This window comes from Cupressus sempervirens, chromosome 1 (assembly GCF_028749045.1).
Source record: "Cupressus sempervirens isolate cs-2001-9-10 chromosome 1, ASM2874904v1, whole genome shotgun sequence".
Lineage (NCBI taxonomy): Eukaryota > Viridiplantae > Streptophyta > Pinopsida > Cupressales > Cupressaceae > Cupressus > Cupressus sempervirens.
In genome coordinates this window covers 393060167-393076375 of record NC_143118.1, presented here as the reverse complement: position 1 = coordinate 393076375, position 16209 = coordinate 393060167, and the positions used below count along the sequence as shown (strand labels likewise).

At 35.0% G+C, this 16209-nt stretch overlaps 1 protein-coding gene across 2 annotated transcripts in view; it reads left to right on the top strand.

Moving 5' to 3' along the window:
- Nucleotides 1–16209, top strand: part of LOC149577946 (coiled-coil protein) — a 238474-nt gene that overhangs the window by 127289 nt on the left and 94976 nt on the right. For both annotated transcript variants that reach the window (XR_016364083.1, XM_089826739.1), the window contains exons 13-18: nucleotides 333–374; nucleotides 553–1221; nucleotides 2606–3156; nucleotides 3348–3411; nucleotides 3578–3680; nucleotides 3815–4005. Coding sequence is in view for 1 of the 2 variants with exons in the window: in XM_089826739.1 (XP_089682865.1) it covers nucleotides 333–374; nucleotides 553–1221; nucleotides 2606–3156; nucleotides 3348–3411; nucleotides 3578–3680; nucleotides 3815–4005 (1620 nt within the window). In the remaining variant the exon portion in view is untranslated. The remainder of the gene's footprint in view (nucleotides 1–332; nucleotides 375–552; nucleotides 1222–2605; nucleotides 3157–3347; nucleotides 3412–3577; nucleotides 3681–3814; nucleotides 4006–16209) is intronic.

Sequence of the window (16209 nt, the reverse complement as noted above, 5' to 3'; positions counted from 1 at the left end):
TTCTCTTGTGTAAAGTTTCTACCGAGTTTTATCAACAAACTTGCAAACTTTTCAATTTTTAACTCAGCCATTTGGTCAAACAATTGGCAGAACATTGTACCAGTCAATATTTCTAAATTTAATAAATTGCGAACAGCTGCAACTTATTCTGTGCAATATGCCCTCTAATGCAAAATTATTGTGGGTTTGAGTACAGGTCGTCACTGGTAGTTGAAGTTAGTCTCTAAATTTAAAAAAAAAAAAAACTGTTAGGCGGAGTGTCTAAATAAAAAACGACTAATTAGTCTCTCTTATCACTTTTCCCACTGTTTATTGTGTGCTTGGTTGTGCAGGAAACAGGAGGCGAATGCTTGCAAACACCAGCAGCTAATAAGGTCATTTGTTTTTCTAAGTATCTTGTTTTCCCTTTTGTTTTATACTATGAGAATTCCCTGGTTTTAAAATTTGTTTGCTCTCTACGAAGCCAACTCTGACTATATCAATACTATTGAGCTTTTGTTTTGTTCTATTAGTTGTGTGAGATTGGCTTACTTAAATGCACTTCATTGTCAGGAAAAAGAAAGCATGGTTATGGGAGAAGGAAGTCCACGTCACATTCTGGCTGAAAGACACAGACGTAATGGTAGCTTTGGAAACTTGTCTGAAGCTTTACGTGTACGTCACAATCGCAATTCATCAGCCCCACTTATGGAGTCACACTTAGGGCATTTTAGTATATATACCAATTCAGATTCTGTGTCAAAATTACCAGATGAAGCACGTGAGGCTTCTACTGATGGGGAGTTTATGAGTGAGGAAAATCGAAAGTCAGTTGTAAAAATTAGTGAGAGGGGCACTGATAATCAACATCAGTTTACTAAGGTTCCATCATCAGAGTCGCTGGGACTGGCTAATGGAAAAGTTGATATTAATAGTGCAAGTTACATGAACAGTGATGTTTGGGATGATTTAAGAAGGGAAGCTGTCTGCTTTGTTGGTCAAGCACTGGACAAGGGTCGGAAAACTTTTTGGCAACTTGTTACAAGTCGTATTTCAACATTATTCTCATCTGATGCAATCTATTCAGTTAGCACTCATCAATTTTTACAGTGTTATGAATTTGTAAATATATTCATTTTAGCTGGAGAAGCATTTTGTGGTACAGAAGCTATTGAGTTTAGACAGAAGATGCGAAGTTTATGTGAAAAATATTTCTGGACATTTCATCGCCAGAATATTGAAGTATGTAAAATATATGACTTTCCTTTGTACTTTTCTATGCCAGAAATTTAATTTGAAAATGTTTGGCCTTGGATTCTTCATCATCTTTGTTGAAACTTTGAAATCATACATTTCAATGCATTTAGACTTCAAGTCAAACTTTTCTCTGTAGTTATATTCAGTATGTAATTCTAGTTCTTAGAGCTTGTTGCTTCTTGCGTTCTTATACTGAAAAGGTAAAGGAAAAGGTAGTTTTTATGTCCTTTCCAGGTGAGCTTTTAATTTGATATATGAGATACCCCTTGTGCAATCCTTCTACAAAGTAGTTCTTCATATGAAGTGTACAATTCCAATCCCCTTCAGTTTGAACTGGTGACTTTCATTTTAGAGTATATAAGCCTTTACTGTTGGGTCAACTAAAATTGCACACTCAGAAAAAGTCCCAAAAGACATTTAAGCAGCCACCTTCCTTTCTTAAGTTTCTTCTATCGTGCACACTCTATAGTAATTGAGGAAATGATTATGCTATTCACATGTCAGATTTCATTTGTTTCCATACCTGATTGGCCACTGGAAAACCTACATTGTTTAATATATGTTACGTTTCTACATTAGTTCCTTAGTAGATACTTTTTAAATCTGCTATCCAAAGCCAAGTACTCCTGAACTTCTAAGCATATGCCTCAGAATAATATATAGTATTTTGGTATGAAAGTGTATAAGACTTCTGTCCAGCATTTATCTTTACACTTCGTGATATAGGTGTTTCATGTTAACAGTTAAATATTCCTTTCTTATGAGGAAGCAGTGACCTCAGAGTTTGCTACAATTTTTTAGAATATTATTTCTAACCGTCATTATTCTTAATAGGTTGTACCTCCCTTCTAGTCCTTGCAGTAGTGACTATAATCATGATGTCAGAGGAGATTTCTTGCTAATTTTGTAATTCCATATTTATTGAGCCATATTATTGTGGTTCCTAACATAATATGACTTTTTAAAGAAATTTTATGTTTCTAATTTTGTTGGATAGGTCATATTAAAAATTACTGTCAGAGGCATGTTTTATGCTTGGATCTGTTTAACTAGATTTATCCCTCCAAAGCAATGCACTTGATTGTTCTAGGAAGTGCTATCTAATTTTTTCAAAGGGAGGCTTTTGTTCCTCTAAATATTTTCATGTCTTTGTTACTTAGAATATGTTACTGGTTGCATGCTTTACTGCAAATGAAAAAAACACATCATTAATATCTATCATTTTTGTGTGGACAATATGTTACTAATTTATGCTTTCTTTTATTACTTGCCAATTTAAGGATAGAATTGTTATTGTCTTGAAATTTTAGAATATCTGCTGGATATCCTGCCTGTAAGCAGTTCAGTAACAATGTTCCTTGTGGTTCAGGCACTGTTGATTGTGTTGGAAAAAGAGAATTGGCAGCAGATCTCACCAGAAACCATAAAAACAGTAAATTTAGCAGGCCTTGTTGGTGATGGAGCCCCATTGCTTATATCATATCATCATGGATCGTCTAAGATATCAAGGTTGGATTCTGATCAACATTCCCTATTAGAGGAAACAAAAAAGTTGCATGCTGGATTCAGTCAGTGGTTTAAAAGAGGAAACCCTTTTGGGAACAAGAAGTGTTCTATGCCAAGGGATGAAGATGATAATTCACGTGAGGTTTCTTTGCATGACAAACAGAGGGCAGACAGTATGAGTAATGGTACCCTTGTAACAGAAGTCCCTGCAAAGTTGTGTTTGCAAAATGGAGTAAACATGGTGAGAGTGGAGGATGATGACGAAAGTGAAGATCTTCTTGCAGATTTTATTGATGAAGATAGTCAACTCCCAAGTCGCGCTTCTAATGTAGCACTTGCACGGATTCCATCTTCCAGAAATTGGATACATGAAGAGATTGAAGGTCTAACTGGATCTTCTGTGTCCCTTTTAAGGTGGTTTATGAATCTTTCGTAATGAATTATTTGTGTATGTTTTGCCATTGTCCTTGTTACTATATTGTTTAAGAAGACAAGTTTAAATTTAAGATCCTCAATGTAATTGTTGTTAGGGTCTTTATCTACATCAGGTCGTGATCAATCAATAATACATAACTTGAATATTATGGGTTATATGGTTTTTGCAGGTCAATGGATAAGTATGCCAGGCTTATGCAAAAGTTGGAAACAGTCAGCCTTGAGTTTTTCAAGGTAAATTTGCAAGATTGCTTTTATGCTCTGGACATCTTAAAGTAAATAACTTACAATTTTCTAGATTTCACCCGTCTTTGTATGATTTCTTTTTTATTCCTTCAAGATACAACATATTTTTGAGATTAGCTGGTGACAATGTATCAATGCAATTTTTGTATGACAGGGTATATGTCAGCTGTTTGAGCTTTATTTCTATGTTATCTTCAAGACTTTTGGTCAGCGTGATAGTTCTGGAAGTAATCGAAGTGCACTGGAATTGCTAAATCGTAAGCAATTTTTGTGCCATGAGTTTTTTGTAAATGATATCCATTATCTTCTAATGTGGATAAATGATTTTCTGATATTTTCTACTTGACTTAATGTGGTGATAAATTGGTTGTTTTCTTTTTCACATTGACAGCTCGACTTAGGTTAACCATAGGGAAAATTACACAAGGTTTGCAAGAACAGAGGATAAAAATACATGCCGGACCTGTGTCTCCAGCCGCACCTATCTCCTTCAATAACTCATTTTTCCAAATGGATGCTGCACCGTCAAGTCCCATACACACATCCAATGTGATTGCACCAAGCAATTTATATGGTTTGAAGGTAACCATTTGTCTTGTTTGTCATAAAGTTATTTTTTGTTTGTTGAACAATCAAATCTGTCATCAGAAAATATATCTTGGTGTGTACCACCTTTGATTTGGATAATATATAATTTTCAGCTTTTTGTTCCCTAGAAATTTGGATTTTTTTAGAAGTCTCAGCCTGTGCAGCCCAGGAAAGTTCATTTTCTATACTAAATCTCTTATACAGGTCGAGAAAACCATTAGCACCATTTTGCAGATTGAAATAATTGTACACTGACAGTAATGGATAATATCTCTGATATGCAGAAGAAGAAAGAAATCTAAACTGTATAATGAACAAAATAATTATCAGGTTGGCTCATAAGGACAAAATTCTCAAGCTTCAATGTTATATCATATAATAGAAACATATTGAACTGTTAAATTTATGTTCTTTCAGAGGTTCAATTTTAATTGCTTTATACACCTTCACAAATACTAGTTGTTCATCAAGATATCGAACAAGAAATATACCTTCAATATAGGCTTTTCCAAAACAAATCATAGTTCTGAATAACTTCCTCTGATCTATTGCCCATAATGTATTCCTTCCTCACATATTTAACAGCCATGCTATGAAGCAGACCCTAATCTTCAATAAGATCAAAACAGTTGGATAAGAACACACAGAGTACCTTGGAGGGAAAAAGGCACTCTCCATTTTCCACCCATCAATCTTGAAAAGCTTGAGACATCTTGAAAGGCACCAAAATGGCCTTCTCCCTTTTCTTGTCTATTAAGAAAATGCATTGTTACTGGGATGCATCCCTCTTCTGGACCCCTACGTCTCCGAGATGGGGTGGGAAGAAAATCTAAAATTGTGATTATTCATTGGATGACACACCGTTTTCACAAAAATTTGCACAAGACATACATTCATTATAGCTAACTGAAAGAGTGGATTTTAAAGCATAGTTCCATGATTCTTTGCGAGTCAGGCAAGTATCCCGGGTTGGTGAATTGGGTCAGCCCTGCCAGTTTCAATATATGATAGCAAAAGGGTCAAGGCAAGGGTAAATCTTCATAAAAATTTCAAGGGTTTTGTTGCTTTGCCGAGTCATGACCAAGTCCGAGCTGGTTCGTGAGTTGAGTTACTCTTGCCGAGTTAGGGCTGGGTCCGAGTCTAGGAACTTTGGTTTAAAGAAGCCTTTAAAAAAGAGCAAGGAACTAATTGCTTACTGTCCATCACTGAGCACGAGCCTCTACTTGTGCCATTTATCCATCAATTTGACCAGGGTTATAATCTGCAGCAATATTTCTTGGATCTTGAAACTTGCTAGTTATGAACATATTGGTGCTAGAGAATGATTTGCCAAGTCCAGCCTGAAGTGAGAATGAGTATGGACTGTTGCGAACTATATGAGTTGAGTGCATGCTGAAATCCTCCAAATCTTCCGGTTAAGGGAAATGTCAGGCCAGCTCATAATGGAAAGGAGTGCAACATTGGCAAGGATGCACATTGAAGCGTGTGACCTCTAGGATATAATTGCATTCAATGGGCTGATTAGCACATTTTTAAAATTTGAAATACAATCGTATGCACCAACAATCATCTCGATTTATGCACTTCATCAAAATTCTTGATTGCATTAAAAGCTAGAATTACTCTGGCTTTAATAGATTGAGATTGTTGAAATCACTTGATCTCATTATTAGTAGTCAACAATGGAGAAATGTACCACCTGAGAGAGAACTGCTAAGTACTTGCAAAATGGAAGAGTATCTTGCTTAAAGTACTAGAAGAGAGAAGGCTACTAAGTCACAGCATACACCGAATTTCATCCATGAGGTTCAAATTTCAGTGAATTTTTATCCTTTACAAACTTCATTCGAATTTAATGATATTTAATATTATATTGTTCTTTATAATAATATTATTTTATTTAAAAATAAAATTGAGTTATTTAGTTTGATTTTTAGCAATGTTAAACTATTTTGACATTTTGCAGATATATTACATATATTTAAAGATAAAGAAATTTATATAATTTAAATTTAATGTCGAATTTTTTCTGAATTTTTACCCTTGTCGAATTTCATCCGAATTTTATGATTGACGAACTTCAAGTCGAATTCAAACCTTGTGACTTAGGAAGACTATAATGGGGAAAGTTGGGAGCAGCAAGAGACAAAAGCAATACAACATGGATGTATAGAGGGATAGCTCAGTTCAGCAGCAAAACAACAGGTGGCAAATAGGAAGAGGGGTCCCCCCAAGTATGCCTCTCAATGGTATGTTGGAATCGTAGCGGCTACCCTTGGAGAAAAGATCCTGATTTAGGGCAGCAGAGGAGGACATAATTGTTCTTGTTGAGATGCATGAGCATGAAGGCTGCAAGGTTCTGAACTTAAAAGGATACATGAAGATATTAGTGTGGAATAAGATAACTGAAATTGGAAAGGGTCATGCAGGAGTAAAAATCCTAATAAGAGAATTTTGCGAAGAAGTCATACAAGTCGAAAAAGAAAGCCAAAACAAGCAATACATATGGATAAATTGACAAGTTAAAGAGCTCAATCTATCACATCATGTTACTTTTCTCCTTGTGGATCAAAGCATAAGAAAAAGACAATAGATAAAGAAGATCCTTATGCAACCTATAAAATGATGTATATGTTTGCAACCACAAAGGATAAATGATATTAGTTGGAGACTAATGCTAGAACAAAAAATTATCAGACTCTTTACGTTAGTAGAGAAGAGAGAATAGGTGGCAGCCCTTTATGGTTCGAAGAGAAAGGGAATCAAAGCTGGGCAAGATTATCTCAAGATGAAAAAGGTGAAGAGCACACTATTATATTGAGAGGAGGGGGTGAATATGTATAACAACAATTTTTCCAATTAAATTTTTTTGAATCAGTATAATAACAATTTTTCCAATTTAAAACTTTTATCCAAACAATAACTTTATATATTGATAAACAATTATGCACATGAACACAATGACACAATGTTTTACATGGAAAGCCAATGGAGGGGAAAACCACAACAAATAATTGCTTTATATATAAACTTGTTCTTTTACAATGATTTGGAGGCTCCAACTTACTAAAGGCTCTAACCCCTATGTTTATGAGCACCGATTCACTGAAAGCTCCAACTCCTACACTTCGCAGGCACCGACCTACTGGAAGCATTGACCCCTACTATTGTCATCGTGAGCACCAACCCACAACACACAAGCTTCTTTTCTACCTTGGCAAGGTTGCTCACTCAACTGATGATGGATATTTTTTAGCACACTATTTTCTTTCTTTTTATCTTCTCTCCTTAAAGTCACCCTCAAGTTTGCATATTCTTTCTCTCTTGATTTGTATCTACATGTTCTCTTATATCAGTTTATATGTCACATTTTTTTCTGCATATTTATATCTTTTACATCCACCGATAATTCCTCTTATAGTCTTTTTAATTTTTCACTCTTCTTTACTTCATTCTTATATATATAAACACAGACACACACAGACACACACAGACACACACGCACACGCACACACACACGCATACACGCGCACATGCGCACACTCATACACACAGAGAGACACAGAGACACACAGACACACACAGACACACACACACACACATTTTAAGGATTATGTACCTCTTTTGCCGCCTTACATTATACATCTATTTTTATTAGACTATCATACAATGTATAAATGGTATAATCTTTTGAGAATTTTGTTCATCATATTTCTAATTTTCATTCTATTAGTACTTTATTTTATATTCACATATCAATTTTACAATTGTACACTTGATTACACAAAGGATTATGTATCTCTTTTGCCGCCTTACATTATACATCTGTTTTTATTAGACTATCATATAATGTATAAATGGTATAATCTTTGGAGAATTTTGTTCATCATATTTCTAATTTTCATTCTATTAGTACTTTATTTTATATTCGCATATCAATTTTACAATTTTACACTTGATTACACACACACACACACACACACAAGTTTTAATGAATCTGAATATATATTCTTTAATTTCTACTAAAATGAAGAGAAAAGTTAAATCTCTTGCCCAAAAGAGACATTGGTTCGAAACTGTCCATTAATTTTTATTTTATAAAACATACCTTTTATCAATGTTCTTTCTAATCGCAGCTTTTATGTTTGCTTTTGAACAAGATAAATTAACATTTGTCTTAAGTAATCTTTAGATTCCCTCTTACTATTCATTCTTTTCCATCAGCGCTCATGTCAAATCAAGTATAATATTTCTTGATTGGCATAAGTCGCTTTGTTATTTTTGTCATCAAAATTAGTAACTTCTTGTGATGGCTGCTCTGACTATAATTTGATGAAGTTTAATTGAAGATGTTGCTGCAACATATACGGTATTCCTTATAACTTGTTGTCAATACTCTACAGCAAATTCACTTCAAAGCGTACAATCACTATTGCCATATGTATTCCTTGAGCATTTCCTATGTGCTGACCAATTCAATGCATCTCCTTCGGTGTCGATGTATTATGAATATATCAAATTCTGCTTTGTATCTGTGTATCTCTGTTTTGACCCCTTAAATAACATTACCACCTTCGAACTCCTTCCAGTCATATTCTGAGGCAACAGGCTTCCATATTGTGTGCGTGAGGATTTCAGTAACCAACTTGGATTTACATGTGGTGGATGTCCTTGTGAAGCTTAGAAGAGAACGATTGGCTCTCGGTAATTACCGTTGACTGGGTTGCTTGTTCTTGACGTATTCTATAGTATCATTGCTCTTGTCTCATCTTCATGATTTGAGCATTGGATATGATAATAGTGAAATATTAGTTTGATTGATATATGCTTGTGTTTGACTAGACTGCCGCCATCATATGCAAGTGTCTTTATTTTATTGGGCATTCTTGTAGGACTTGCTTGTTGAGTACAAGTATATACTCAAACTTTGTTTAGAGTTTTGTATGTCTCACTGCTCTAGGTTTGACCATTACAGCTATAGCTGTTTCATTTTCATGATTCCTTGTACAGATCATGCCTTAATGTATATATGTGTGATACTTGCATATTTTAACTGCTTCTATAAATACTGGCCGTCTTTCTACCAATATGTGTATACAAGTCTCCTTATTATAGCTGCTTCATATTTTTGTTTCAAGCTGAAGCATATTTAATTACTTTATTGAAATTGTTGTGATTGCTCAACATTGATAACGCTGGCTTTGTATTTATATTGTTGTTTATTATATTCTTTGCATGTTCTTGTTATCAGTGCTGCATGGTAGCTGATTTATAATGGATTATTATCCATTGATCAGATTTTATATCTTTTACCTTCTGGAATATATTGCTGCTTCTTACTTGGTGAAAGATTGCTCCAATGGTTGTATATAAATATTTCGAATGAAGCATATTGCACTAGATAATTGCTGTATACTCCAAACTGACCAACCATCTCTGTAATGTTCTTATTTATATTTGTATTCTTCTAAGTCAATGCTTTTCCCTTTTGCTTTTATATTAATATGGGCTGACATATTCCTTAATTCTTGAATTGGCTTCTTCACATCAATGGCTCATTTCACATTTACCTGGTAAGATTTCATTTAATATTTGCCATGAATGACAAATCAAAACAAGCAATCATACAGTATGTGGCACAAATGTTAGGGGTTTGCAGCTCATATGGTTTGTTTATATGTAATGGCTTAAAAGCCTAGCCAACCTCACGGAACATTACGTGCCAAACCTACAATGTTCAAAGTGTAATGGATCATGTTATGAGCTCAAAGAAACTTATGACTAGCCAAATAAGTTTACAGTTGAAAGACTGTCTAATGGAAATGAATTTAGAAAACAACCCAATGCATGCAATGATCAATATATAAAAGAATGTTCGACACCAAGAGAAAATGAAACAAAATGAAAAGAAAAAAACTCAAGGCACAATCCTGTCGACACATGAAAAACAAGAAACGTTTTGAACAATGCTCAAAATGGAGCTGGAGGAAGTGGAAGTAAAAGAGATGGTCCAAACAAGACTTAGATGGTCTACAAGAAGAATACTTAAAATGTGGCTTGGGAGCCCTCACACCTCACATCAAAAGAATATATAATGGGGTCATTCAAAATGGGTTTTGATCAAATTGGACTACTAGTGTTGTCATCTCTTTGCACAAAAGTGGCACCGTTAACAACTTTTCAAACTATTGCACTACAAATCCTCTTTTTGGTAAACATTTTGGAAGCATAATAGAGAGGTGCATCAACACTTAGGCAGAGAAAGAGGGAAAGAGGACCAAAGAGAAAGCAAGCTTTAGACTAGAATATTCTACAATTGATCATTGCATCAGGCTCAAGCACTTGATTGAGAAGGTTTGGGATACAAAGAGAGAGGTCTTTTGTTGTTTTGTTGACTTGAAGAAAGCTTATGACATGGTACTGAGAACCAAATTATTTAATCGAATGGAAGACTTGAGAATTCCTAAATACTATGGGGCTACTATCCACAGGTTATGTAACCAAGTATGGTCCAAAATTCAAACCACATAGGGTTTAGCAAGATGCTTTGGAAGTGATATTAAGGTCAAGCAAGGTCGTGCTTATCTTGTACTCTATTTGGGATGTACATTGACAAGATAGATGAATGGCTAGACAAGTTTGGTGGTGGTGGTGTCCATTCAACCACCTATGTAATAAAACTGCTACTATATGCAAATGACCTTATTTTAATGGCAAAAAGAGCACAAGATTTGAAGGAATACTTGAAAGCTCTAGAATTATTTTTTCCATGAGGTGGGGATGCAACTAAACACCAACAAACTAAGGTCATGAGCTTTACCTTGAAAAGAAGGTACGTAGAGAGTTTATCTTTGAAGACAACCTTCTGCAAGAGGTCAATGAATATAAATACTTGGTTTTTGATTTTTACAATAAATTAATAAGAGAAACATGTAGAGCAAAAAGGTTACAAGGAGGATTGAAGACATTACATTATCTAGAGAATGAGTGTAGAAGCATTTAGCTATTTGGGCCTCTAGTGGTTCTCATTGTAATATATGGTTGTGAGGTATGGAGCAACAACACTTCGAGAAGTAAATGGAGGCAAATAGAGAGACAACAAAAACATTTAATCGCAAGTAGCTTGAAGATTAAACCATCTATTCCATATGAGACAGTCTTGGTAGAGGATGGGGCTTTTCTTATTGAAGTAGAAGCTATGTGCTGTTTACTAGCTATTTAAGAAGATTAGAGCATAGTTGAAAAACTCAGTTTCAGCAATATCTTAGCTGACTAATTTTATTGAGAATCTTGGAATCGCCGAGTTTTCAGCGAAAAATTTGGCAATAAATTTGCACATTTTTTTCAAACATTTGAAAATATACAATTTCTTGAAATATCTCAAAAATACACACATACACACCAAATTTTTTAAACATATAATGTTTTGAGATATTTTCCATATATTAATCAAAGTTTTTAATTAAATAGTTATTCATAGCAATTAAATCTTAGTAGATTAACATAGTGATAAAATCATATACCAAAAAACAAGTATGACATGTGAATAAAAATTAGTTTGAAAAATGCAGAAGTCAAACTACATGAAACTACAACTTTTGAATACATGTTAAGTTCAAATTTTAGTATCAATGTAAACTAGGAATAGAAATCATAAGTTGTTTCTATGAGTAAAGCTCAATTTTATTCGCTTCTACTGTGTGGGTGGTGCTGACGTAGTAGTTGTCACAACATCCTCAATAGTGCTTGAATAGGTGCCTTAGGGACAACAAAAGCCTTTGATGGATAAACAAGCTCCTCCTCCTCATGTGTTGCCATTTTTGCATCCCGGTCATCTGCCTCTATCTCAAACTTAGCTAGCTGCTCATTAGTCAATAATGGATCATCCACTTGCGCGTCTACATCATTACCATCAAGAAGAGCAACCCAATCTGCTGAATATGGATTAATGCCAACTATGTCAAGTGCTTCATACGAATCTTGCCCTTGCACCTTCTTTTCATGCAAACGAAGCTTTTACCACATATAAACCAAGTCATTCAAGGTCTTTTGAGTCAACCTATTGCACTTCTTTGTGTGTATGTTCTCAGAAGTATTGCAATTTCTCTCACAAATAGAAGCACTATAGGGCTGTGATAAAATTTAGATGGCAAGCTTTTGAAGATTAGGCATTGTGGAACCATAATCTTCCCACCATAGATCTACAAGGATTAAAAAACCATTTATAATGTGGTGAAGATTCTAATAAACTTAATAAATAGAATAAATTGTATAATAAAACTAAACCATGTTCATTTTTACCTTGATGCAACGTGTATCTCCGATGTTTGCAATTAGGAGAATAAAACAATGGCCACTCTTCACCCTTGTAGCTCTGTAACTCATCAAGTACAAGGTCTCTAAGGTCCAAATTAGCAACCAATCTTCGAATACATGTGTCCAAGCCAATTTGAATCTCTTCATCTGCTCTAGAATTGTTGAAAAAATAGAACTTGGGTTTCAAGTAGTAGGCAGCTAGCTGCATGAATATGTTGGTGGAGTTGTTGGTTCCACCTATGATTGATTATGTTCCATGTGGGTTTATATTTGTTCTCATTTGACCTACACAAGTGCTAAGTGGCCTCTTTGGCTCTACCCATGGCCCCATATAGATACCCCATGGGTTTTTAATCCCTACCCACTATTCGTACAACCTTCACTGATAGTGGTGACACGTGGACATTAATTTTTTTTACAAAAATCAACGAATTGCAGTATTTGAAAATTAAATAATAAATCATCAATCAAGATTTGAAAACTTACGTTGATGATCTCTTGAATTAGCTTACCAAATCTAACATCAAACACAACCTTCTTTGCTCTAGGTTGCTTGACATAAGGACTCTAACCATTTCACACTCGCCAACATACACCTCTAGTCATTTGATGTTTCAAATATGCTTTGCAAGTTGAGAAAATTAGTAGTAAAGCGTGTAACCTATTCTTGCACAAGATCCCTACCACTAGTGTATTCTCTCATAAGACTCAGGTCCCATGTGTTGTTAGAGATGTACTTTGCAATATTCCTTCCATTTCCAACCACCTTCTCCACCCAACTCAGTTTCCCTAGGTCTTCAAGGAGTAAGTAAAGACAATGTGCAACACAAGGGCTCCAAAATAATGTGGGATGCCTCTCCATCAGAAGTCTACTGGCTGCCACATTCACATCTGCATTAACAGTCACAATGTGGATGACATTAGCCACTCCTACTTCCACTACCACCACATCCAACACGTTGCACAAAGTTTTTGCATTCTTCACTTTATTAGAGGCATTGACTGATTTTAGAAATAGTAATTGTCCCCCTTAAGCAACTACAAAGTTGATGAGCGTCCTATTCTTGTCATTTGTCTGCCCATCAGATATAGTAGTCAATCCTCTTTGTTCCTAAACTTTTCTTAGCTCTTCCACAAGTTGATGAACGTTGTTTACCTCATCTTCTAACAATGACCTTACTCACCTTAAAATGAGTTAGGGGCTTGGACCCCTTATCTAATAGAGAGATCGAAGAGACCAGTTGTTCCCCAAATGGACTACATAAAGCATTGAAGGGAATATCATTCTAGAGCCAAATTCTTGCAACTACCACTCTCGTCTTCTCATGTATCTCTTTGTTCCATGTAGTTCCTAGCAAGTCGGGTTGAGCACAAGGAGTGTTACATGGAACCAAATTTTTTGACAAAGACCTACCCAGATATCTTGATCCTCGTATTCATGGCCCATTGGAAGAAGCCGTTGTACCTGTTTATGACCTTGTAGAAGAAATACCCCCCATTGGGGCTGCCATGGCCTCTAATGTCCTCTTTTTTGCTGCCTTCTTTTGTGCATATGTTTGGAGGATTGTCAAAGCTTCTCTTGTAGCCTCTTTTGAACATTATCACACGATGCAATATCATTGCATGAAATCTTTGCAAGATGATGACTTAATCGGCTTATGTCAGAAGACATATGCTTAAGGCAATGGGTACATTGGACATCTTCTTGATTTGGTTTGAGATCCCATGTTTCCATAAAGGGCCGCTCTTTTTGCCACCAAACATTTCTTATGGTCACTAGAAGTTTGCATTGTGCAAGGAAAAACAATCAGAAATGTGAAATACAATCTTCAATGTACTTTAATTTTTGTAAACATAGAGTAAATATTTATAAAATTTATTTATTATTCATTCATATTTATTTATAGACACCACATATTTGTTTACAGTGATTATAAAAATTAACTGTACGTTTATTTCAATATTATAATATTTACTATATGTCCATAAACATACAGTAAACATTTTGAATCTATGTTCCACGGAGTTTCCGGGACGGGGACGTTTTAGGGGACGGGGACGTGTTTCCGGTACGGGTACGGGTCGAAGCCAAAATTTAGGGGACGGGACATCAGGGGACGGCGATTAAAAACATAGGAGATTTTTTTTAATATAGAGACAAAATTCAAATATGTATATCATAACATTGATAAACCATTCACCATAGACATTTTAGAAGATAAATACATGAAATATTATCAAATGGCAAATACTAAGTGCTTCCATTATAACAATATCACATACATATATAGCAAAAATTAAAATGCCTAAAGGCTTCAAGTATCATGCTGAAATCAGAATGAAATAAAGAGAAGTCCAACTAAAATTGTTAGTAAATAGTAAATACCGAACGCAGTCTTGCCTCACTAAACACAATCTTTGCTCATTGCTGCTACTGCTCTTATGTTTTTTTCCTTCCTCTTAGCAAGTATGTTAAATCGAAAAATGAGTAGAAGAGTTAGTGTTTTAATGGACCAAATATGGGTTGCATATTGTTATTATGTCTTTAAGATGACTAGGGGCCACACGAACAACAAAAATTAGGAAAAAATGTTTTTTTGGGGATGGTTTGCCTTTACCAGATTGACTGGAAAAAAGGGGACGGCCAGCAGTTTCGGGGACGGATAGGGGACTGCAAAACTGTCCCCGATACTGCTGGCCGTCCCCAAGTTTCCTGCCCAAAAAAATTGGCCGTTTCGGGGACGTTTCTGAATTTTTCAAAAAAGGGACGTCGCAGGGTACGGCCAAAATCCGTACCCGCGTCCCCGTTTCGTACCCGGTACGGGTACTAGGGTACAGAGGCAGGGGACGCGTCCCCGTGGAGCATAGTTTTGAATATATTAAATATTCAAGTAAATTTATTTTCAGTTCATATTTTTAACTAAACTTATTAACATTCTGAATCTTTTAAATATTAAGTAAATACTAAATTAGTAAATAGAAAATTAATAAATACATTAAAGTTTAACATTTTAAATTTAAACAAATTTTTTTTATATGTATCTTTTTACTGTGGCCCATTTTAACCAACCAGTGATTCAATTTTAGCATCTTTCAAATATTGATAATGGGAGTCATAATATTTGATGAATTTTGGTCATATTACTATTATTACATAATTAATATCATTTTAGATGTAAACATTAAATACCTGAAGTTTTCGAGCAATCAACTTCTTTTTTGCATTTTGCGGAAGTCACACACGACTTTACAAACCCCCGACTTATCACAGACTCCCCCTGAATTTGAAATGGCTGTAATGTAGTTCTTAGACACTTGGGTGTCATTTTTTTAAGACACCCATGACACCTTTCTCCTCAAACTTTTTTCTCACTTACTGATGTCGTCACTCATTGCTTTATGAGAAACTTAAAAAAAAAAGAATACTTAATTTTATGTCTTTGTGTCGACAATATTAATAGGTATAACGCGCATTATCACGCGATAGTATTACCAAAAAAATGCAGTGAAGTATTGAAAAAAACATCAATGCAATAAACAATGTTTAATTTGTTTGGGTTAGTGACTCAATATAGTGCAGGTTTTTTCAACTATGGATTAGAGAACATTGACTTGCATCGCAGATTGAATATTGTAGGAAAAGGGGATTTAGACAAAAAAGAGCACTTGGATGAAACAAAACAACTAATGCTTGAATAAGTGGGATATCAAAATGAGTGAGTTTTCAAATTGGGAAATTTTGACATGCGTTCAAGGAAAATTCAAGGAAAGAATTTTGATTGGGTATTTTTGGAAGAAAATAGAGTACTACATCAAACATTTTAATCCCATGCACGATCATGCTCAAAGGCACTACATGGGAATGGAAATAAAACGGAAAGC